Source organism: Lonchura striata, chromosome 10, assembly GCF_046129695.1.
Source record: "Lonchura striata isolate bLonStr1 chromosome 10, bLonStr1.mat, whole genome shotgun sequence".
Taxonomy (NCBI): domain Eukaryota; kingdom Metazoa; phylum Chordata; class Aves; order Passeriformes; family Estrildidae; genus Lonchura; species Lonchura striata.
Window position 1 is genome coordinate 2982451 of NC_134612.1, and position 23865 is coordinate 3006315.

At 43.4% G+C, this 23865-nt stretch overlaps 1 protein-coding gene and 1 long non-coding RNA gene across 8 annotated transcripts; one reads left to right on the forward strand and one right to left on the reverse strand.

Moving 5' to 3' along the window:
* On the reverse strand, positions 1-22647 carry KLHL24 (kelch like family member 24). Of its 5 annotated transcripts, XM_021555798.2 has the most exons (8): positions 22559-22647; positions 22352-22454; positions 15126-16113; positions 10050-10234; positions 9049-9167; positions 7795-7983; positions 7159-7347; positions 1-6010 (listed from the first exon to the last, which is right to left on the reverse strand). In XM_021555798.2, the coding sequence occupies exons 3-8, from the start codon at positions 16043-16045 to the stop codon at positions 5810-5812; spliced, it is 1803 nt and encodes a 600-aa protein (XP_021411473.1). In that variant the 5' UTR covers positions 16046-16113; positions 22352-22454; positions 22559-22647; the 3' UTR covers positions 1-5809. The 5 variants fall into 5 exon arrangements, with proteins under 5 accessions (XP_021411473.1, XP_021411474.1, XP_021411472.1 ...); XM_021555799.2 differs by lacking the exon at positions 22352-22454 and having other exon boundaries at positions 22559-22646; XM_021555797.3 differs by lacking the exons at positions 22352-22454; positions 22559-22647 and adding an exon at positions 21915-22202.
* Positions 20907-23741, forward strand: LOC110484846 (uncharacterized). Of its 3 annotated transcripts, none has more exons than XR_002467823.3 (3): positions 20907-21072; positions 22921-23065; positions 23225-23741. It is a non-coding gene; the product is annotated as an uncharacterized LOC110484846 (long non-coding RNA). The 3 variants fall into 3 exon arrangements; XR_002467824.3 differs by lacking the exon at positions 20907-21072 and adding an exon at positions 22551-22766; XR_013340502.1 differs by lacking the exon at positions 20907-21072 and having other exon boundaries at positions 22806-23065.
* The last annotated feature ends 124 nt before the right edge of the window (positions 23742-23865 follow it).

Sequence of the window (23865 nt, forward strand, 5' to 3'; positions counted from 1 at the left end):
TATTCAAAAGGCAAATGTTTATTAGATACACTGAACTTTAAAAAACTTCCAAAGAATTATGCAAGAAGTATATTTAAATATAGCAGGTGTTAACTGCAATTATGCTACATTACAAAATCACTTTTCTACTGTCAGCACAATCTGAAGACCTTAATGTTGTGTGTGAGATCCGTTACATTGACTCTGGCACACAGTAAGTGGTCTGAGCTTTCCTGTTCAGATGTCATTTGTGCTGCACCAGGCTGTTCTTGAGGGCAAGATCAGCTCTCCGTGAACTACAGCTTTTATGTTTCAGTAAATAAAGGAACTGGCAAGGAATAACAAGAACTGTTTTCCTCAGCAAAAAAAGGAAAATGAAAATATGATTTCAGGCGAAAATATGAGTAACTGTTCAGGAGGTAAACTCTCTTTCCATGGCCAAGTAGTTCCTATTAATCTGACTCCAAAGTGCTACAGGTGCACCAAAAGGAGAATGACTCATAGGTCCAGCATTTACACAGATGAAATTAGTAACAGTACATTACATTCAAGTCTCTTGATTTGCTTATTGCCGTGCTGCACCATATTATTGCTTCATATTTTGTGTCTTGAACAAGAGGTTGATGACTTTGGAGAGTTCAGAAATATCACAGAGGCTACTGACTAATACAAGAAACTGTACATGTTAAGGACAGGAAGTCAAAGACTAAACTCAGTCCTTTGTCACTGAGGCGTTGCTGGAAACAAAAATTAGAAAAAAACAAATACTGCTTTCCCTAGATTAGATCTGCAATAGTACTGTAATAATGGAAGCATTCTAGGCATGTTCTAAACAAGTTTAACTGTGCTAATTAATGAACAGCAAGATTTATTTCTCCTAGAAGGACATTAACAGTCTGGACAGTAAGACCAATCATAACAAAGGCAAAAAACTGGGAGGAGTAATCCAAACTCTTCTTCAAAATAGATAAAAATAGTGGTGAATTCAAGGCACAGGTATTTTCAAATTTAACACACATTATTTTCTTTGGAGCTAATCATACAAACTAAGCCCTGATTACAGTATTAACAAGTTGTACACAGGGCCTTAATGTGCATCACTTGTAACAGCACTATCAGAGAATGATCACAAAATAATTCACATACAGATGTGCACACATAAACATATTAGCATTGGCTGGATCTCTACAGTAGAAAAAAAGAAATATTCCTGCAAATAGCTTACAGTTCTTAGACAGTAACGTTATAATGAACTTGTGTGTGACACAAAGGCAGGGAGCAGAGAACACTCACAGCTGCTTTGGGCTTGGTGGGAGGCTGCTGGTTACAAAATCGTGATCCATTTTAATTAATGCCACCTGAAATAATTTCATACTGAGGAAATTTGTGTGCAAAACATATTTTACAAAACCCAAAGCACTGCTTGGCCCCCAACCAGAAAGCAGGTTTCTGCTTAGAAATTTCATCTTTCCCTGTAGGTTCCTTTTCTGAGTATATGGTGCTTAGATTTTTTTAACCATGCACAACAAATAATTTAATTTGTAATTTCTTGTGTACATGAGACTGCATTCAGATGAAAGTATTCGCTGTGCCTCACAGTGATCAAGTCTTGTGACATGCTTAATCCTCTTGAATTGGGTTTTGCCATCTTCAGTGGTAAAGAACCCCACAGCTACTTGCCTATTTGGGCAATTCAGAAAAATGAACCCCTGGCTTTCCTGAGCATTGCCACTAGCAGACCATAAGCATATCTGCATCTTTATTGCTCCAGGTGAGTTCAGTGAATTGACAAATATGAAACATTTTACCACCTGAGTTTCAGCATGTGGAATTGCAAACTTATGAGCATCCTGAACACCTTGGTTTCAGCAAGCCCAGCTAAACTGCAACCCCCAAACACCCCGGGTCTCCTCCTGCCATCTCTGAGCCTGCTCCAATGCTTTTCTCCTGTCTCTGCTCTTCAGAGCTGGACTCAGCCCAGGCTCTGCTGGCCAGCACCTGCCCTGTGCCTCGGGCAGGGGCAAACATCAAGTCACAGGCAGGGAGTGGGCCCGCTTCTTGTTCTGCCCCTGCAGCAAGTCAGAGACAAGCAGGATAAACAAAGGTTTACCCAAGATAATGAGGTGAACTCAGCTGTTCTGAGGAAGAAACTGAACAGGCAGTAGCATCCTTGCTCTCAAGCACAGGTGACCAAAGCTTCCTCTGAATCTCTGTCCAAGTGAGCATTTCCTCTTTCTCCATCATCAGCCTCTCAAAACTTTGCAATGTTAAAAATACTATTTAAAAAGCTTCAGTAAATTATGGTAAGGGTCCATATCAACACAATCTGCATTAATATCTCTGCTTCAACAGTGTAGAAACAAAGCTATCTTTGATGAGAACTGCATTGATGCCAATCAAAAATAAAAAATAACAATACTCCTTTGGTGCTGCAGGGGAAAGCCCAATCCCCCAAATGCCTACCAGACACACCACACTACCAGTATAAAATGGAAGAGATTCCACAAATTATGCCCACTTAACCACTCCCAAGGAGGGAGTCTACAGGTACAGCTACAAGATTAGCAGGCAATGTTCTGTGGCTGATGGCTGTAGAAGGGGAATGCTCAGCCACAAGCCAAGGGCTAGAGGCTGCACATGCTGCAGTGATCTGTGATTCAGAACCTTCCAGAACCTGGCTGCAAGAAAGCATCAACTGTCTCTTCAATTAACATCACATTGCTAAGAACAGAAATGGACATCAAAATAGATAAAAAATATTTACTCATTTCTGTTTAGCAGAGTGAAGACAATTCTTAGAATTTATTTTTAGGTGTGACTTGGAGATGCTTGAGCCCTCTTACGTATGGTTGGACTGAAGTTACATCTTTGTGCGGGTGCTCTAGAGCTACCAAACTTACTCCCATTTATGATAGAAATAATTTGATTATGGTAGATGACATTAATAATTTTCTCTCCTAGCTGAGACATAGGAAAAAAACTAAAACCAACTTGCTGCTCAAGCCCATAAACTGCAAGCATCTAGATATGCATAAGAGAGGTTAAATCTCTGAATCCATCTATACCTAAGTGAAATGCATTGGAGAACAAGTGGCTCAGGAATGCAACTTCCAAATTAATGCATCCTTCTAGAAAAATGGTACATTTCCATTAAATCAAGGTCAAATTGTTATTTTCTAGTATATCTAAAAATAATTGTTGTAACAGAGAAGGCCATAAGTGCAAATTATTTACAGAGTAAACAAGAAGAAAAACTCACTGCCTGTTTTAAAGAAATCATTGCTTAAGTAACTGCTATTTAGCAGTGCTCCATACCTGTAACTGTTCAGCTTTGATACACATTCTAAAGAACTGTAAGCAGAAGTTTTCTGCATCTACATTTCTGCATTTACTGGTTCATTAAACACTGTCATTTTCAAAAACAGGTAACAGTAACAGTACATAAATCATTAAGAAAAGACAACTAAACTAAAAAATGCATCTTCGAAACCTTGGAAAGCAATATCTTGTTATTTACAGAGTAGTGCAGTATTATAAACACAGATTAAATGACACTGTTCTATACCTACAGAATAAGACTGTTTAAAAACAGTATAGCATGACAACATTACAAGTCTGAATACAAACAGGAGGAAATCAAAGGAAAGGAGGATGTTTTTCAAATTGCATCTCTAATGAAGTGCTCCTATAGTCTTCGTCATTTTTATTTACAACGAAGGCACAAGCTATATATGCTGTTAGTACATAAAATCAGTTACAGGGCAATTACCATTGCAATCAACAGACCTTATTCACAGGTACTGAAACTGCCATTTCAAAGTAAAACTTGGTGAGCGAAACAGATGAAACTTAGAAAAGGTTTAATTTATCTGATTCATTTGTCTTATATTACCAAAGGATTTTCTTTTTAGGGCAATGTGAATGCTCAGGGACTGACCTCCTGACTACATCACTGATATGCAATGATTTGTATTTTATCAGTATTCTTACCATATCAAAAGCAGTGTTTGGTATTCAGCCAGAAACTGAAATTTGTGTCCTTTCCTGAGGTTACAAGTTAATGCATCCCAAAGTGCAACTCCCAGTGCTCTTTAAAACTCATGACCGTGTTACTGAAAATGGTGACTCCCAGTTTGGCATAGCTTCGCTGAGGGTCAGAATTTCCATCTCATGAAGAAATACTCTGGGAAAACAGATGAGGAAAGTCCAGTGGAACAAACAACGTTCCAGAGATGGTGCTTGTTTTCACCCTCCTGAGCAAGCACAGACACCAGAACCCCGAGGCCAGGGCTGGCTCTGCAGGGGTTTTATGGGGTTTTTCTGCCCTGGCACTGACCAACTTCCTTACTGGCTGCTGTCCTCAGAATTCCTTTGAAAGGCAGTTCCTGAGGTTTTTGGTGATTTACAGGAAATTGGTACACAGACAATCCTATTCATTTTCCAACTCCCAAGTGCTATTTCAACTTTTATGAACTTTGTGCCTCAGCTGTACAACTGTGTACTGGAAATAAGGAGTCCTAGTACAGAAATCTAGGGAGAACTTAAACAATACCTTTACTGAAAAAAAACCCCAACCCAATAATGGTTGTGCATCAAAATACAGGTGATTCCTAGGCTTCAAAATTATCCAAAACACATCTTATGGCTACATGGACAGGTCCACAGATATTTTTCTGGTGAAAGCAGGAACCTTTCCAGAACTTCTTTATCTGGGGCCAAGCAGCTTATTCAGTAGTTTAACTGTGCTAAAGTAAGTGATTGTCTGAAGAAAGGCCAGGAAATACTTGCTGGATACTTTGCAGATGAGACATCCAACAGACTAATTTATAAGCTGCAGGGCACAAACTGAAGTCCCCACCTCTATCCTCAGGTAATTTATAATTCAGGTGATTCAGAAAATTGTGACAATCCAGCGTTCAACATCCTTTATTTGCTGAATGGTTTAGACATTGCAGTGAGCAAAGAGTGAACCCAGTAACTTTCAGCCTTCACCCATACTATTCAAAAAGGTAAAAACTGTGATTCAAACTTTGCCTCACAGGTGCATGCCTGAACCCATTAGTTTTCCATGCCTGAACCCACTGGTTTTCCATGCCATGTAGCCTTGTACTTCTTTGCTGCACATTTATGAACACTATGAATAAGTTTCACAGGGTTAATGTACAAAAGCATCACTGCAGTGTGTTGTAGTGGCTCACCAAACAACCAGTTTGTCCTTCAGAAGAAAGCATTTCTTAGATATTCTTGTATTTGTCCAATGTAGCTTGTTTTGTTGGATGTTTTGGTTTTGCTTTGGTTTTTGTGTTGTGGTTTTTTGTTTTTTTAAATCTCAACCCATGCATGATCTGACAAAAAAAAATCTACTTGGTTAAGCCAAGTAATCTGCTTTTAAGAATGATATATGAATTATAATTGAGCTTTTTAAATTGAAGATAATGTCGATTCTTTGGGATTTATTTGCCTATGCATTTTTCCCATTGGCAGAACTGGAAACACCTTGCATATACTGCTTTTAAAGACACAGGCACAAATGCTGAAGGCACTTTCCCCAAAAAGCTTTCAAGATTTTAATTACTAATCACACATAGGGCAAACTTTCTGACCTCTGTACAACGTCCTGCTCTCATATGAGAGCTCAGGCAGATATAGCTGAACTCTGGTTACTGGATAGGTTTGTAGACTTGTTTGGTAAGTTAAATTAACCCCTTTTCTAAAGGCACAGGTTATAATTTTCATATGACACTTCGGCAGGGAATTCCCACTTCAGGAATCTTTAAAAAGCCTGTCTTGCAGCAGACCACTGGATTCATTCTTCTTTTTTCAAGAAAAATTACAGTTTAAAGCCTTTTTCATTATATCTATGAATGGTCACACAGCCATGATACGATACTGGCCTGGGCATGGCTGCTACTCCTGTGATAATGCCCGTTGCAGGGTCATAACAAAGAATAGTGTCTGTGGCTTCACCGTTTTCCCGTCTTCCACCAAGGATATAGATTTTTCCATTGCACACAGACATGCCACAGTTCTCCTGTTGCAAGAAATCACAAGGGAACACACGGTTATTTAAAAAGCAAGGCTTGATTTGTCTGTGTCTGCCCCAGTGTAGGAGGGCAGCACTGCAACTGCCTTTTGTGAACAGCCTGGCCTATAATGTTCCCTCCTGAAAGGGCCAGTGCAAAAGCACAAAAACTGGGGAAAGCAGCAGCACCAGACTATGTCAGGTCCAAGCCTTTATTACATGTAGCTCAGACAAAGAGAACAATGGAATACAACTGAACACTGTGCTTACCACTGAAAGATCTGAGAAAGGGAAAGGAGGAGAGAACAAAGGTTTTCAGAAGAGGGACTACAGTGGGTACTATTAATGCAAAGAATAGGAAAAAGGAGAAGCACCTTAGAGGAGTAACAGATAATGAAGAGGGATGTAAATGTGGAGAGGAGAAAGGGCATGACTAAAAACAGTGCACAAAAAAATTCAGCGCTATGTCTTACTTGAAACAGAGATAGGATTTTATTTCTTCCTCAAAAGCAGGCATGGAAAAAATACTCATTTAAATAAAGAACACAGATTAAAACAGAGGAACGGCTGGGAAAAAAAGGACAAATTTCTCTTAAGGTAATACTATAGAATGTGTGACTGGTGTTTTAAAACATAGGGAAATGTAACTGCTGCACACACACTTCACTACTGAGTGGACTCATTCAAATCCTGCTCGGTGTCCCACGTGTGGAAATGAGGGCTCTCACTGCTGAAGTCAGACACTTGCTGTGCTATACAGTGGGGCTTTTTCACACTGTAAAAACAGCCTTCACTATTTCCTGGTACACTGAAAGGCTTTAATCAATTATAAGGAAATTACTCCCTTCAGTCTAAATGACAACATGCAACAGAAGGTAATGTCTATGCAATGAAATCATCATCCACTATACTGTTCTTCAACAGTAACACCTCTCAAGCAGAGCCTGGACTGCCTAAGTGACACCCAGCTGAAAAGCTACTGGTTTAGAAACTTCCTCTTCTGTGATGTTTTGAGTTACACAGATGAAGAGGCAAAGCAAGAATGGAATCAGAGATGCAATTCTATCAGGGATAAGCAAATGTATACTTATTTAATGCCAAGATAACCATGTCAAGAAGTACCTTCAGCTGTCTACGAGTTTTTGATTGGTAATTACCTGTCTGCTGAATGTATTCTGTACATGCATCCAGTAGTCCTCAATGGGGTCATAGCAGTAAATGGCTTTGGTGAGCCCACCAGCAACGTAGATCAGGTTGTTGAGGGACACAGCTGTGATACATCTCTTGGCAATGGGGATGGTGGCACGGAGCAACCAGGAATTGGTATCAGGATCATACGACTGAACCTGGAAACAAGGACAGGCCTTTCAGACTGAGAGCCCAACTCAAGGAACAGCCTGGCATGCCCACACAGGTCACACAGGGAGAGGCAAGGCAGCAGCACCTCCCCAAAGTAACCAGAGTCAACCTACATGGAAATCCATGTATCAAAAATTCACAGTATGTGCAATATTTTACACTGTTTTCTGAACATTCCCACTAAAGAATTGACGGAACTTGCGAAGCCAGTGACATGTGCAATGTATCCATGAGAAAGACCACAGTAACAGTGGTCTTTAACATTTTAACAGTGCCTCAATTAACATTTTCTACTTTGTATTTTTCCCATTAGAGTAACTCCACACGCCATCCAGCAAAAAACAGTTCAAGCAGATCTGCAGTACCTGGTTTTAAACCAGCAATCCAGCTTGCTGTGGACAGATAGAAGACACAACCCAACAGAGCTGACTGACCTTGTCAGAACAGGTGTTGTCATCAGGACCACCCCCGATGACAAAGAGTTTGCCAACACAGCTGGTGACAGCCGGGGAGCTCACAGCCTCCTTCAGGGGAGCCACCTCAGTCCAGCGGTTGGAGAAGGAGTCGTAGCACTCCACACTGCTCAGCCGGTTCTGCCCATCGTAGCCTCCCACCACATACACCTGCACAAAGTGGTGAAAACAACCATAATTTCGTCTTTACAGCAGTATTACATTTAAATATCAAATTAAATGAATTTAAGGCTGATTTGCTAGTTTTGTCAAGGGACACATTCCTCACATTTTTTATTTATACACAGGAGGAGAAGAATATGGTCTGAAAATAACAGGTAAAGACTCCCTGGAGAGTTCCATTCAGTCACATGTGGAATGACACTGCAAACACATGCCAAAGCATAGTATTATTAATACTGCAGTAGAAACTTCTTATTTGAATAGCATTTGTTAGAAAAGGCATTCCTCTGTATTTCTCTTTATTTTAGGTAACATTCAGCAACAACAGCAGCAGCAAACGCCCATCTGAGTTTACCTTTGCATTTCTGGCATTTTGCTTTTTCCCTACTTGCTTACTGAAGTATTTGCTCCTCTCAGTTTGTAAACTCTACTTTCTTGTCTCTTCTTTCATACTTAGGAAGCAGAGCTCCTCATTATTTGTGATTACCTTCTTTCCTCTGCTTCCTTAGCTGCACGTTTCATCTCTAAGAAGATCAAGTGACACCACATGCACATCTTGTCTAGCTTTCAGTAAGGGAGTCCCAGCTAGTGGTTTTATGGTCAGGCATATTTGCCTTCAAAATATATCAAAACCTCCCATTTCCACATGATGTGTTCGCTTAATTTCAATATAAAACACTAAATAAAACTGCTGACATTCAGAGTAGTACCAGTTTCTGGCAATAAGTACATAAACTGTTAGACAGCACTTCTGAAGCACAGGCAAAACCAGATGCTTCTTTGCTTCCCAAAGAATTGCTTCTTGGAAATAAGCCACTTAAATTTTGAAAAAACAAAACCCCAAAAAATAAATGAGCAGTAAGATGATTTTCATGTCCATGGGTAGTGTCTGACTGATGAAGAGCCTAATTCTTTGAAGTATTTAATTGAAAATACATATTTTTTAAATTATTTTATATTAAACACAAAGTAATACGTAAGTACTTTCTCCTCTGCTTTCTTACATACAGCAAACATTCCCATTATAAAAATATTAAAATATACTTCTCTTACCTTACCCAGAAGAACAGCCATTTTATGTCTCCATCTGCCTTTATTTAAGGAGGCAACTCTGATCCAAATGTTAAGTTGAGAGTTATAAATCCAGACATCCCGGCTATTGATTCTTCCACCTTTGAAATGAAACATATGCCAATTTGAACAATTATTGAACGGATAATGCTACCTATTAACATGCCCCTCTAGAGTGGGCAGTGAAAATTTTATAGATCCTTACTGCATCCCAAAAGGGGATATCAGTAGTTATACATTATACTGCATAAATAATTTGCAGTGGATTTCAAAGATGAAATCACACAGTAAATTGTTTTCGTCACATTTTCCCATAATGCTGAAGTCACACCAGATTATTTCTTGAAGTTGGGATGCATTTTAATGGCTTTTGGCAAGCTCTTTCCTGTACTACCCAGATGAGACCCTGCAAATGCCCTGCCCGTGACACATCCCTCCCACCCCGTCCTCTGCCCGCTCTGTGAGCATCTCCTTGGCTTCTCACTTTGTTCAAATGACACAGGCACACACACCTGAGGAGACCATGTCTTTGGTTAAACCAACACACACAGCCTGCTGTCTGATCATCAGCTGCACCCTTAATTTCCCCTTGCTAAAGGTCTGAATGTGCTCCTGGGAAAAGCCTGCTCGGGATTTTTGGTCTGTAGTTTTCCCAGCTGTTGCTGCACATAGGCTCCTGCTGTATTTCACAGCAGCCATTAGCTGGTCTCTTTTAATACAACTGATGTCCTGGAATCAGCTGTAAAAAACTGCGGATTCACGCCAAACAAGAACTCCAGAAAACACTTTTGTTTACAGTAAGATTGTGCTGGGGCCAGTGTTCACAGCAGCAAGTGACTTTCAGCTGAGCTTCTGGAAGTTCACAGTACAAAGATCTGCCACACAACTTCAAAAGCAAACCAAAACAAACACACCCCATCAACAGGAACAACAAAACCCAACCAAGCAAAGAAAGAAGTAGGTTTTTTTTTGCGGTTCTTCACCTGAAACAAGAATATCATTCCGCAGAGCACACACTGCATACTCAGACTTGGTAAACTCTGGAAGTTTAGCCAGTGACTTCCACTCTCCTGTCACAGGATCATAGCACTCCGTGTATGGCAAATTGAACCCTCCAACTCGTTCACAGCCTCCAACAACAACTATCACCTCAGAATAACCAGTTGATCTAAAAAAGTGAACACAGAAAATTAACATGTAGGGGATATTAGTACAGGGAGGCCAAACAACACTGTCTTCAAAACTTTGTGCAAATCAGAAAAAATACTATTTAGCTTTAACTTCATAACAACGATGAAAAAGAAAATATAAGAAAGAATCATTTAGCAAACAGGTTTTCACTGTTTCCAGCTGTCTCATTACACAGCAGGTTACCACACTGACAGGAGTCCTGTGTAAGTGGCGGAGCTGCACTGCACAATGCTCTATGTAAAAACCATGTAATTAAATAACATAGAAAGCCCTTACTATAATAATGTTTTTCCTCTGACTGTACACATAGATCAGAAGCCGAGTTCAAGCCAGGCTGGAGACAATGAGATAAACAATCTGTTTCACAATGAAATCAGTCTTCATTCCCCCTGCTGAGCCTCACAAAATTAGTAATACTTTACAGAACCTAAATATTCCAAGTGTTTAAAAGCAGAAGGAATGTAGTCAACAAAACAAGGAAAATAAAAAAAAACCCTTAGAGCTAATGCACAGTAAAGCAGAAAACAGCAGCAACAGGAGGAAACATAAAGGAATACTGAAATAAAAATTCAAACCTAAACCAAAAAATTACAACTCAGTGGGATTAAATCAGGCATTAGACAGCAATGTGTACCCAAACAGACCTTTAAGTTCTGTTCCACACACTGATTATCCTTCTACTAAATGCATTATACATATTCTGTATTCACAGCAGTAACAAAACTTATCTAGCAAAAATTAATGCACATTTGAATGCAGAGAACCAACCATCTTTGATGTACAAATCAAACTGTGACCACATTTTTTCCTCCTCAAAGACTTATGATTTCTTGTCAGCACTTGTCGAACTCCTTTCCTTTCAGAGCATTTTCAAATTAAAGCACCTTGCACTGACATAGTTATTTCAAGGATTGCTGTCAGTTAATCAAAATTGAATGTAATGCTGATTTTATTTCTGATGAGCCTTTTTGTTGTGCTGTGCTTTGTTCTATGATCCCACTGTGAAGAGGTATCTCATACAACAGATGCTCCTGCCACTGCTGAGTACCGCAGTGTTATCCCAAAAATAAAGAGACTTATGACTGGATTTGAGATAAAAGTTCCATGATCTGTCCCTAAAATTCCTAACATGAACTTATGCACATATTCACCTATAAATCCAGATGAGGCTTTCTCTGTTTTGAAACATCATGAAAAAAACTCATGAGCCCATCTATCACCTTGTCACCACACACCAAATGGAAATAATCCATAGATGTTTTTACCCAGAATACTGTAAACAGGCAAAGGCAATACTAAATGCTAACATCCTACAGGATGAGATAAATGCTGAGGAATGATCTTACACACCTGAACCCAGCAGAAGAAATTCTTGTCAGCTGCTCAGCTTTGAAGTCACGCTCCTTCCCAGTTTCTATGAATTTACTGTTTACTGGTTTTTGCTTTTTTGAGGAACAACTCTGAAAAGAATCTCTCAAAGGGTAAGAGACGGGAAGTTCCTGTGCCAACAAAGCATTATCCAGGAAAAGAACTTCCATAAAAGCAAGACACTCATCTCGTAATTTGCCTTAGAAGCAAGCCCAAAGACACCAGCTAACTGTGTACAAAGAGGTTTATCTGTGCGTTACTTTCTAGATTAGAATTAAGGCCTCCTTTCACTCACTGTAAAGATCACTGTGACACATTATCTGTCTTTGGTTTAGAACTAAATGAACCAAAAAACTTTGCTCGGAGAGAGCTTTTTATGAATTGCTGTAATGGAGCTTTTCAAGAAAATATTAATTTAGCACAGTATTTAAAATCTAAAGAGAACAAAAAAATTTCCTAACATTACCTATATGTCCAGATTTTTTCTTCAGGAAAGAAAAATTTTCTCCATTGTAGTTTCTTGACCGAGTCTTGCACTGTGCAGGTTTTGCAGGTTTTATAGTTAGTTCCAATTTTTTTTTTTTTTTTTTTTTACAAATGACAGAGCACACATCCATTTTTAAAAATAGTAAAATGCGGTAGGAATACACAAAAAGAACATTCAGGCAAAGGCTAATTCCAGAAAAGAACTAAGGATATACTGAAATGAAGGTTAGAAAAAGCTGTGACGTCAACCAGTAGTACAGGAAGCCCTTCTTGTAGTCCTCAGAAGAAACAGTGAGAGCGAAGTAACACAGGTGTTAAACCAGGCTGTAGAGATTCCAGGAGACACCATCCCACCAAGAATGGGGGCATTAAACAGAAAAGAGGGAGTGGAAGAATCAACAGTGTCATGCAATTCCAGGCATTCCCAAGAGCAGGCTTTCCAGGGGTCCTGAGCTCCACACACACCTCTTGATGAGGTGAAAACACCAACCAGCACAGCATGAGCAGGACTGAAGAACTTGTGGTAGCTCAGACCACATTCAAAGCCATGGTAAGTTCAGAAAACAAATTACAGAAATTCTGGTAAATCACTACTTTTTTCTTCCTCACTGTTAAATCAATTTTGGGTAGTAAATGAGGTAGCAGACAAAATGTAAAGTGAAATAGAAACCCATCTCCAAGTGGGAAAAATAAGGGACTACATTAAAGCTTTCCAAAGGCAACCAAAAAGGACATGTTAAAATGTATAAACATCCTGGTTAAAGAGCACACTCAGGTACTGTTCAACAGCAGCTTTGCTCAAAGCCATTTAGGTAACTCAAAGCACACAGCAGTTTTGGGTATGGAAGTGTGCCACTGCTCACTGCCTGCTCTCAGCTTGGAGATTTGGCCTGCAGCACAACGGGAAGGACAGGAGAGGCTTAGAGGGAGCAGGAGGCACAGCCTCAAGATGTCACTGTTGCAAGTCCATGACTGAAAGGCTGTCTCAGAAAGACCTGCACTTGCCAAGGATGCCTTAGTGGCAAAGAGAACAGTTATGCCACACTTTAAACTTTTATTTAACTCTTAACTTACCAGGTAACCCTTCACTGGCTTGAAAAATTTAAAAAATCAACTTGAATTACAATGTAGTTTGTTCTTTGAAAAACAAGTAGAACACATTTCACCCACAGGTGCACCCATATCCATACAACTGGTAGCAATTTATATCCCAAAGTTTCACTAAAAGCACTGGTGAGGGAATTTTTGATCCTGTAGCCTGTCTCCTTTTAGAAACAGTTTATATAGAAAAGACATTGGAGGAAGGCAAGAAAACAAGAGAAGAGCTCTCCATTGCCCTCCCCTCCCCAAAGCCCCCCAAAATGCTCAAAAAAGGCTGATGAAAACATGGGGGAAGAGGACCTGGCAACTATTTCAAAACATGATCTCTTTTTGCTATAGGCAACGGAAACAAACAGACAACAGAAACAAATGACAAGGAACTATTCCATGAATGTAATATAGAAAAGGGGAAAAAATTCCTGCTGGGATGCCAGCCAGTTTTTCTCTTTGTAAATTACTTCTCTTGTTCCCACCTACTCAAACTCCCATTGCAGTTTAACTCAGCAGTAAAACCAACAAACCCCCCGGCTTCAGAAATCACCTGTATTAGGCAAGTACTTTCATTTGCAAACTGGAGCCCCGCTCTGGGGATGTTCAGAATTTCAAGCACATACATCCCCCACACTGACACAACTCCTGAGAGTATTTGCCTTCCTCAGCCTATTGAGTAAGAAAAGCAGAATAAACACCAAACCAAACACTGCAGCTTGCAGCCTCCTCCAAGTGTCTGAATTCCAGCCCAGTGCAGGAATTCCTGAACTGCCGTGATCCAAAGGCTTGCAAAGACCTCCCACAGCAGTTTCCAGCTTGGAAAGCTTGGGTGGGAGCAGGGCTGCAGGCACTTTAAGATGAATTTTGTCTCTCACGGCAGGACTGACGACTGGAAAGCCACTAATGGGGCAAACACTGCCAAGTGGTTTTTTTCCCCTTAAGCAAGCTTTTAACACCTGCCAAAAAAATAAAGGTTCCCTGCAGAGTCACTGTAGAGCAACCACATATGAGTAAGAGTAAACAAAGAAGAGTAACTCCTAATACAATGTCTAGACCATCATTGCATCACCTTAATGTAACATATGATTTTATTAAAAACTGCTCAAATCAGCTGGAGCTAACTATGAACTATCATCTGTACTGCACTTGACATGAGGCAGGGAAAATATTTTTCAGGAAAAAAAGAATCATAATAGCCATTGCTCATAAATGCCACTAATGGATTCTTCCTCATTTCTTCTTGCAATTTCAGTCACCTATTTGTGTAACACATTATTAAGCAGCACCAATTCTGAATTATTAAAATGTCACCCAATGAGCACAAAATACTTCAGGAACTGCTTCATGATTCTTTAAAAATACAATATTTGGTTTATTTACAGTTAACAACCTGTTGTCCTGCTGTCTATTACAAATACACATGCTACTCCATCTGTAAAATATTCGTGATGTATAGCAAGGAAATACTCTGAAAACATAATACCCCCATCCACATCCTTTGTGGTGTGCTGTACATTTACATGACTTTGCTACAAAAAGAAAGGTGGGGAAATGGAGTGGTTTTCCTGCCACAGCACAATAAGATCTCTTCAAGATACTGCTATTATATGAAGTAACTTATTATCTCCCTTAGCAAACATTAACTTTAATAAAGTATTTTACTTGCAAGGTAATATAACTTCACTTACCTTTTTTCAGAGCAAAAAAGCGCTCTGTGCAAAAAGACTCATTTATGCACAGTCTCCAGAGACACGGGAGCCTCATGCATGTGGGGAAGCACAGAAGCATAACTGCAGCAGCTCCAGAGTTTAGCAAAGTAAAATAATCTGCAAAATATTCTTCTCCAGGCATGCATATATCAAACATCTGTATATCAAATTATGTCTTTCTGCAGAAAAAAAAGGTTAAAAGAATTTCCTCACCTGCGTGGCCTAGTTCTGGGAGACATCATCTCGTTTCCAAGGATGTGGTATCGCCTGGCTTCGTGCAGCAGCTGATAGCACTCTGGGGAATTCTGGATCAGCTGGTCCACTTCCACAGTCTGAACAAAGTAGTTGGGGTGCAGGAGCGGGAGCCTGACGTGCGTCAGGAGCTCGTGGAGCACGGGCCGGCGCAGCTCGACTGCGCGGTACACCCAGCGCATCACGGCCTCGAACACCATCTCCTCCTTGCTGATCACCAGCTCGTCGCTGCAAATGTAATCAATAAGCTCGTCCTTCCCCAGCTCCAGGAATTCTTCGTGCTGGGACACATCCTCAAAGGTCTGCAGCGCGAAGTTCCTGCACTTGGTGAACAGCGTCTTGAGCGAGTGCGTGTCCGCGAAGCGCTGGATGCCCAGGCAATTGCAAGGATCCAGCTGCTCCTCCAGGAACTTGGCGCAGGCGTCGCGCAGGACGCTGATCTGGAACAGACTCGACGTTTCAAAGAGATACTGCACGTTCTCCGTCGTGATCTTCACCTTGCCCGTGTACACGTACTGCAAAAAGCAATCCATGGCTTCGGCAAAAATGCCGTTGATCTCCACCAGCATCTCCCGGCTCTCCCTGTGGTCGTTGCAGAACATGGCTCTGAAGTAGCTGCTGCAGGCCGAGAGCACGGCGCGGTGGCACGGGAACTCCCGGCCCTCCACGCAGATGATGACGTCCGTGAACAGCCGGCTGTCTCGGAATTCATTGAAGATCTGGAGAATGCTTTCTGCGTGGGATGATCCCGAGGAGAAGTCGAAAAACTCAGGGCCTGACAACGATTTTGGGTCCATTTCAAACACTTTCCTCTTGGTTGCAGGGGAATCTCGTATCCCGCTATCCTCTCTATTCAGTCTGCGTCCCAATATTAGTACCATTGTTACATCAGTTGGCTATAGAGTCATTGAGAAAAACTTGCAGAGGTTCTCCTTCTCAGTGCAACGGTCTGAAAAATTAAAACACCTCGGTATTCAGTCTGACACACTCTTAGCTGCATCACAGGAATTAGACAAGATACTTGTTTGCTCACTCTAAGAATTGGTGAAACCGTTGACCTTTCTTGGAGGTGGCACAGGGCAAATTAGTGTGCACCTTGCCCAGGGCAGTGCAGCACTGCCAAGCGTTAAATGCAAAATGTACCCAGAAAACAGCTGTCTGGGACATTCTGGGCAATTTCTGAATGGCCCAGAATTGCTGGTACTGCATTAGTGTGCAAGATAAAAAAATCTCAAGATCTCAGCTCCAGCAAATGACCTGGCTGACAGAAGCCAAATTTCTCCTGAATAATGATCAAGATCTTCAACTTTTCCCTTTTTTCAGTGTGGTCCTCATTTCAGCTGGAGCCTCCAGAATACTAATATAACAGCACTAGTCAAAAAAGGGGGGGTGGGGGGGGGAAAGACTGAAATTTTAAAAGCAAAAGTTAAATTGAGTAACCACTCCATTTTAATTATAAATTCTATCATAATGAAGTCTTATAACACTAGCGTTAAATAACAATTTGTGATCTCAACAAGTAACCTTGACAGTAAGTTTTTACCTGTTCATTCCCAACATCTAAAAATGAGTTCACTGATAATCTATGATTCGATTAAAAATTAATGTAAACTGCTAGCACACACAGATCAGAATCAAAGATGAACTACATTTTTTTGTGTAAAACTACTGGAAATATGAACAAAGGGCAACTTGTTGAAGACAGGGGATTTTCTGTTTCCAAAGCACTACTGGCAAAAAATTATAAGCAGAAGTTTTTGCTTGAACACCTTCCAGTTTCAAGTACAAGTGTAAAGGTTCCTCTCAGCATGCAAGCACACACTCACATTATCAGAGCACTGAAGTTGCAAAAATCAAATACTCAAACGTTTGCATGTGCCAATATAAAAGTGTGTAGGTAAAGAAAATGCAGCTGACTTTGCAAACAGCACATGCTAGAGGAACCAACCTACCACAACAGGGCTTTTTGCTTCTCCTGAGCTTTAAAATTACCTGGATGAATGTACACCAAGACATACTGAGGTAGCAAGAGACTGGCAAAGCACTCTCTCAGGCCTGCCATTGGCACAATTCCAAATGCTTGTAATATTTATTTATATGGCTACAAGGCCACAAAGTGAGTTATTTTCAAGTTTAGGAAAATTTTTTTCATGCCTCCCAAGGTTTTATTCAGTTTCCCTGAAACCACAGTCAGGAAACACCAACTCCTCTCGGCAACTTTATTTCCTGATGAGCTCCCATCCTCAGAGCTGCAATTACCCAGTCCCAGACTGGCCACGTCACCACTTAATATAGAACACAATGAACATGCTTTTTTTAAACAGCCTTTTTACACAGCACCTTTAAAAGGCACCATCTGAACAAACAGCAAGGAAAGAATGCAGGCTGTCCCTTCACTCATTGAGAAAAGAGGTTCTAAACCAATAAATTTTTTTACACAAATTTACAAGGTAGATTCTTGGTCTGGGGCTCATTTACCCTACAAAATACTTAATTTTAATTTGACTTAAATTAGGACCAGTTGTCACATTGATGCCTGAAAAATGCTGTTGCAATGAGCCTATCCAACAACGGATTGCTTCAGAGAACTAACAGGCACAAACAGACAATCTGATCTGTAGCTGACATTCTATCCCCCTATTGCACAATCACTTCACCCTGGAATGACACAGCCCCGATACAAAACAACACCAGCAACCACCCCCAGCACCTCAGTGGCTCTGCTGCCAAAATCCTACCCCTGCACTGAATTCCAACTGCAGCTAGCTAGGTACAACTCACATGAGGAAGTGGGCAGAAACAAAGCAGCAGCAGCAAAGGGAAAAATAACAATGCAAATATAAATATACACACGAAAGGTTGAATTCCAGCATCGCAGATTTAAATCAGGTGAATTTCACAAAAGCTAATGGACCTCTTCCAAAGAAAGTTAGCCTGAAATGAAAAGCAAGACCCTGATGTCGCATGAAAGGGCAAAACACAGCAATTAAGTAAAAATTCTTCAAGATGATATCTTTCTCATTATGTGAGAAGTTAAGACAGCACTGTATTATGCAATCATTAATAACCAGAAACAAGGGCTCTGGGCTACAACTGCTCACTGAAGGAAGGAATGCTTTATGCTTGGAATATCACAAAATTAGTGATCAGCAAATGATTTTTTTTTAATGTCCTTATAGTTTAAAGAAATGGGAGAATAAAAAAAAATCCACAGAGTAAAATCTATTCAAGGGAACAAATACTGTAAAATCACAAATAAGATAGTAAAAACAGAGAAAGAACTCCACTTCATTGCAGGATGTACTGTTTTTAAATGCACTTTCCTTCACTTTCTGTCCAGTTAATTACTTCTGCAGGTTTGCTCCAGCAAAACAATTTCACAAGCCTATCAGTGTCACATGTTCAGCTCTATCACATTTACGTGTTGCCTTCCTGCAAATCTTGCTCCAGCAGTTTTAAAATGTCACCTTCCAGCTGCCAAAGTGGGAAATGCAGAGGGGAACCTGTGCCTGAGGCTGAGCTGGATATTGTGCAAAAGGGGGAAATATAGCAGGACAGACCTACCTGCACCTTTCCTGCATGCCTTACCTGCCTAAGGACCCTGCACTGCAAAACACCAATCATTCAGAGAATTAACACTCAGATGTCCTCAATAAGTTTAAACAAAGCAAAGAAAAATACAATTTTCCCCCCAAAGACAAGTACTGGGAATTATTTGATCAAAAATAAAAAAATAATACAAAATCCACTGGATTGCTTGTCTGATCAAGGGTCAACAAGGATAGATCTTAAGCATTCAGTCTGCCCATTTGAAAAACTAAGAAAAGAAAACCAAATCACACAATCAACAGGTTTTATGAATGCTTTCCAAACACAGACATGGCTCTGACACGGATGTTACCTCACACACGTATTTCTGAGTTAAGCTGGGTTCACCACGAGTTCAGGTTCCTCTATTTCCTTCACCTACACCATCCATAACCTTGTCACACAAGCTGCTCCTCAGAAATACCCTAGAAGCCCAATTGAGAGGCTGCTAGAGGAAGTCTATAAAACGTTTGCCCTTCCATCAGTAAAGCCTCTTCCATAAAATACTGTTGTGCTGCACTGAACTCCTCTGCTGCAACCCCCGGTGTGTGTCACCCACAGCAGTGCCAGCAGCCGGGTTGCTGTCGCACTGTGTCCCCGAGCTCGGGCCAGCCCCTCCAGCCCCTCCGTGTCCCCAGGTGTGCCCGAGCCGCCTCGGGAGCGCTGTCCGCGTACCTGCGGCTGCGCTGGGCTCCTGCAGCGCCGGCAGCGCCCGTCGGGGGCAGGAGGAGGCGAGGGCCGGCAGCACCCCGCACACAGCCCCGGCACCCCGGAGCCGACACCCAGCACGGGAACGGCGAGGCCTGGCACGGCAGCCGGGGCTGGGCCAGCGCCGGGCGCTGTGCTCTGCGATGGGAGATAAGGCGGCGCCGCAGGGGCGGCAGCGGGCAGAGAACAAACCCCGCGGCCCGGCGGACACCGCACCTGCTCCTCCCGCTCGGAGGGCGTGGGCAAAAACAGCACAACCTTCCCAAACAAACGCGACATTTCGCTTTCCTTCATCTTTCTTTGTGGTATGAAAAAGACCAAAAATGTTGTTGGTTTTAAAGAATTTTTTTTTTAAAAACAAAACGGTTATTGAAGATTGGAATGTCTAAGATGAAGTCTTTAAGAATATTGATTAACTAGTAAACAAGAATTGACCGTGATCGAACTGATTGACGTGGTTAAGAGTTAGCTGAACTGCAGAAGATTTTCATTCTAATGTAGGACACTATCTTGGTTTCTAAAAAAGAAAGAATGTCAAAAGTCAACAGTAATTCAAGCTAGTGACACACACAAAAAAAAGCCTTAAGTGCCCTCAAAAGTCACCCAGCAAAAAACAGGAACTGATTTGGACATGAGAGTCACGATTATTAAGTAAAACAAAACAAAAACAAGCATTGAAAAGGGACACCTTGAAACTACGGAACCCTTCATGTGCCGTTTTGTAAACGAAAAGGTCCCTCAGAGGGGAAAAAACCAACTTAAATAGAGAAAAAATGAGGGGGGAAAAAGCACACTGCGTAGTATTATTCATGCATGGGGAAGAAACAGTGAAAAAGTTCCAGTCCTTCCCCTTTGGCTTCGCTGTCGTTCTTGCACGTGATCCAGATTTTGCTAAACCAAAGCCGAGCCCGAGCCCTGGCCACAGCGCCCCAGGGCCCGGGGGTTCAGCCAGATGCCAGCACATCCAACACCGGGCAGCGGAGACGCGTGCAGAACGGACCCGGCCGCGCCCAGCCCCGGCACGGCACGGCACGGCCCGGCCCGGCCGGGCAGGCGGCCCGCGGCAGCCGCCGCCGCAGGGAGCAGCGCCGGAGCCGAGCGCGGGGAAGCGCGGCCGGAGGCGGCGGCACAAAATGGCTCCTCCCGGCCCGCCCTCCAGCTCACCTTCACCGCGGCCGGCCGCGGCCCCCGCCCCCGGCCAATCCGCGCCCGCTGCCCCCGCCCCCGGCCAATCCGCGCCCGCGGCCCCCGCCCCCGGCCAATCCGCGCCCGCGGCCCCCGCCCCCGGCCAATCCGCGCCCGCGGCCCCCGCCCCCGGCCAATCCGCGCCCGCGGCCCCCGCCCCCGGCCAATCCGCGCCCGCGGCCCCGCCCCCGCCCGCCCGCGCGCCCAATCCGCACCCGCGGGGGCTCAGGGGGCTCTGCGCCCCCCCGCTCTGCCCGCCGGGCCGGGGGCGCAGCGCCCGTGGCACCGCCGGCCGCGGGGCGGGGAGCAGCAACAACAACAATAACAACAACAACAACAAGAATAACAACAACAACAACAACAACAACAGCAGCTACAGCACCGCACACCGCAGGACACGCACCGCCGCGGGCCCCGGGGCTCCAAGGTGCCCACAGCCCTTCCCCAACGTGGCACCGCCGCCGCGCTGCCAGCAGAGCCCCGGACGCTCTGTCACCTCCGCGGCGACTTAACGGTGCCGGCCTACCCCGCGCGCCGGCCTCGCGCCCCGGCTGTCCCGCAGTGGCCTCCGCGCCTTCCCTGGGGGTTCCCGGCCCGCCGTGGGGCACCGCACCCCTCGCCCTCCCAGCCGGGAGCGCGCCCCGCCGCCCCGCACTCACAGCCGGGAGCGCTGCGCCCCGCGGGAGCCGCCGGGGCCGGGGGGGTGGGCGCGGAGCGGAGCGATCCGCAGCGGTGCAGCGCGCTCGGGCCTCTCCGCCGGCGGCCGCGCTGCCTGCGCCGCTCAAAACAAAGGGGCTGGCGGGGCATGTGACCTCCGAGCCACCGCGCATGATGGCACCGCCCCGCGCGGGCCTGGGAGCTGTAGTCCTGCCGCCCCGCCCGGCGCGGCCCCGCCGCCGTCGGCGCCCCGGGACGCGCGGCGGGCAGGCGCAGCCTCAGGGCCGATGCGCGGCAGCACCTGCCGTCGCCGCCAGCTCTTGCCATCGCCGTCCCTTTGCCGGGGCAGGGGGAGCACACCCCACGTACCCCACAATATATCCCACCCACCCCGCCCCGCGAGCGGGCAAAAGCTTCAGGTGCATGGAAGCAAGCGGCTGCATCGGGAGTGCACCTTCCAGCGGGACGGTCTCTGGTGCCAGCTCTAGGCAGCCCTACCGAAGCCCTCCAGCAAGAGAATAACACCCTGTCTCGGGGTGGGTGTTCAGCCTACGTGACCAAAACAAAAACCATTACATGAAAAAAATTAACCAAGATAGAATCTTTGTCTACCTGAGCTACAGCTCCACCCAATTAATTCAGAATTTCCAGTTCCTCTTCAACAGTAACACAAAACAGAGTGTCCCTGTCCCTGCTGACCACGGAAAGCCAAGGTCATCTTTAAGCCGGGATGCTTAAAAGAGAGCTCTGCTGTCGCAGCTGGGGGTCCCAGTGGTGGCAGCCAGTCAACTGCAAATATAAAAGCAGGACCCTGGTGTCATCACCCTGTAATTTCAGGAGCAGGTCTGAGCCTGTCCTGGAGCCCAAATTCACTTCATATCCGAAGTATTTGGACACTGGCCCATGCTCCAACACAGGCTGATGGAACATGCCTGGGAGTATGGAAATTTATTTTTGTTCTGCCCTTTAGCATAAGCAAACTTGCGAGCCCATAATGCAGAGCAGCGAGGCAAGGGCAGCGACGTGCATGCTTAAATTAAGATCATTACCTGGTACTCAATTAGGCCTTATGCAACGCCGTGGAGCTGATGTGGGCAGCTAACTGGCTGTGCTCTCCTTCCTAGAAGGATGACCTCCCCCTCTGGCCCCTTACTGCCAAGGGAAAGGAAGAAATACAAGTTCTTCTATTAGCTCCCCCCTACTTTTCTCTCCTAAATGTTGGATATCAATCCCAAGTATAATGTATCTTTCTTTACCTTTTGGTGAACCTCCCCAGTCTTCTGACCCCAGGATATTCCCAGGAAGTGCACCCAGCCGTGTGCTCCTGGCAGTGGCTGACTGTGCTCTGCCACTGAAACTTGAAGAGGAGCAGTGTGTGCCCAGGACTCCAGGGCTGGCCCCCTCCGGAGCAAACCAGGCTCAGATTTTCATAGGTTAACAAGCTCTGATTTATCCCGGGGTCAGGTAAATTGCAGCTTTGCAAAGCAGTTAGAATTATTAATTAAAATTTAAAAGGCTCAGTTCTGAAAATAGACTGAAAATGTCTGCAGGATTTTGGTAAGTAAATTGTTTTCACATAGATCTTAAACAATTGAAACCTTCAATTATTCTCCTGCAGAGATAAAACTCAGAACGGCTTGACTTCATTAAAAACGAGAGCATTCAGTCAATTTCTCATCCTCTGCCTGGAAAAGCAAGAAGGACCCCAAACAACATAAACAGCAAAGAGAAAATCAGCAGCAAGTTCACTTCGTAGAATACAGGTCTGTTGCAATAACGTGTTTCACCCACTGATTATAGGAAACATTCATAACCTAGAGTCTTACTTGTTACAAAGACATTAAATCTAAAAGTATATGACATAAGAAAAATGTTTTGCTTAAAATAGATTTCTTATCCTTTATATCCCTTGTCTCCCCCAGTTCTTTGAGTCTGTTACTCTTGGGGTCAATATGAGTATGTAGAGTTCACCTGAGAAACCATAACCGGGATTAAAGGAATGAGTCAGAGGAAGGAAAAAGTCAAAACAGGATCAAGATACCTCTGCACTGGCTTGAAGCAGCTATATTAAAGGGACTATGTTTACTCCAATAAAAACTGCACGTGGCAAAAATATCTTGAGCGAAGAGGGTAAATGGAGCATTTAAAAACAAAATACTAATTAAAAATACCCATTGAGCAATCAATCATTTCATAATGTGCTCATGTATGCATGTGGTCACATCCAGGCACTTCCAGTTCTGAAAGCCAACGTCACTGAGGATGTCTGAAATTAAGGATACTTGAGTTGCCACTACATCCTATTGCTCTTCATTCCTCTGCTAGCAGGGACATTGGCTGTTCTTTGTCAAGCTGTGCCAAGCATTTCTCTCAAAATAAGCAGTTGTATGCTGCCTGAGAAGCTGAAACCAATTATTAAAGATTACTCATTTCTATAAAGCCTTGTTAATACTTTTTTAACAATGTAAAGTACTTGTAAAGCATTTAGGCCAATGTTTTCCGAACAGGTCGGTGATTTTGGAGACTTTGAAGGCTTCTTCAGGGCACTGGAAAGGTTAAAACC

Coding starts and splice junctions, on each gene's coding strand:
- KLHL24 (XM_021555798.2), bottom strand. CDS start 16,045: ATGGTACTAATATTGGGACGCAGACTGAATAGAGAGGATAGCGGGATA. Junction 7,984..9,048: donor TGGCTGTTCTTCTGGGTAAG/GTAAGAGAAGTA, acceptor CACTTTGTGCAG/GTGTATGTGGTGGGAGGCTA. Junction 7,348..7,794: donor ACAACACCTGTTCTGACAAG/GTCAGTCAGCTC, acceptor CCTTGTTTCCAG/GTTCAGTCGTATGATCCTGA.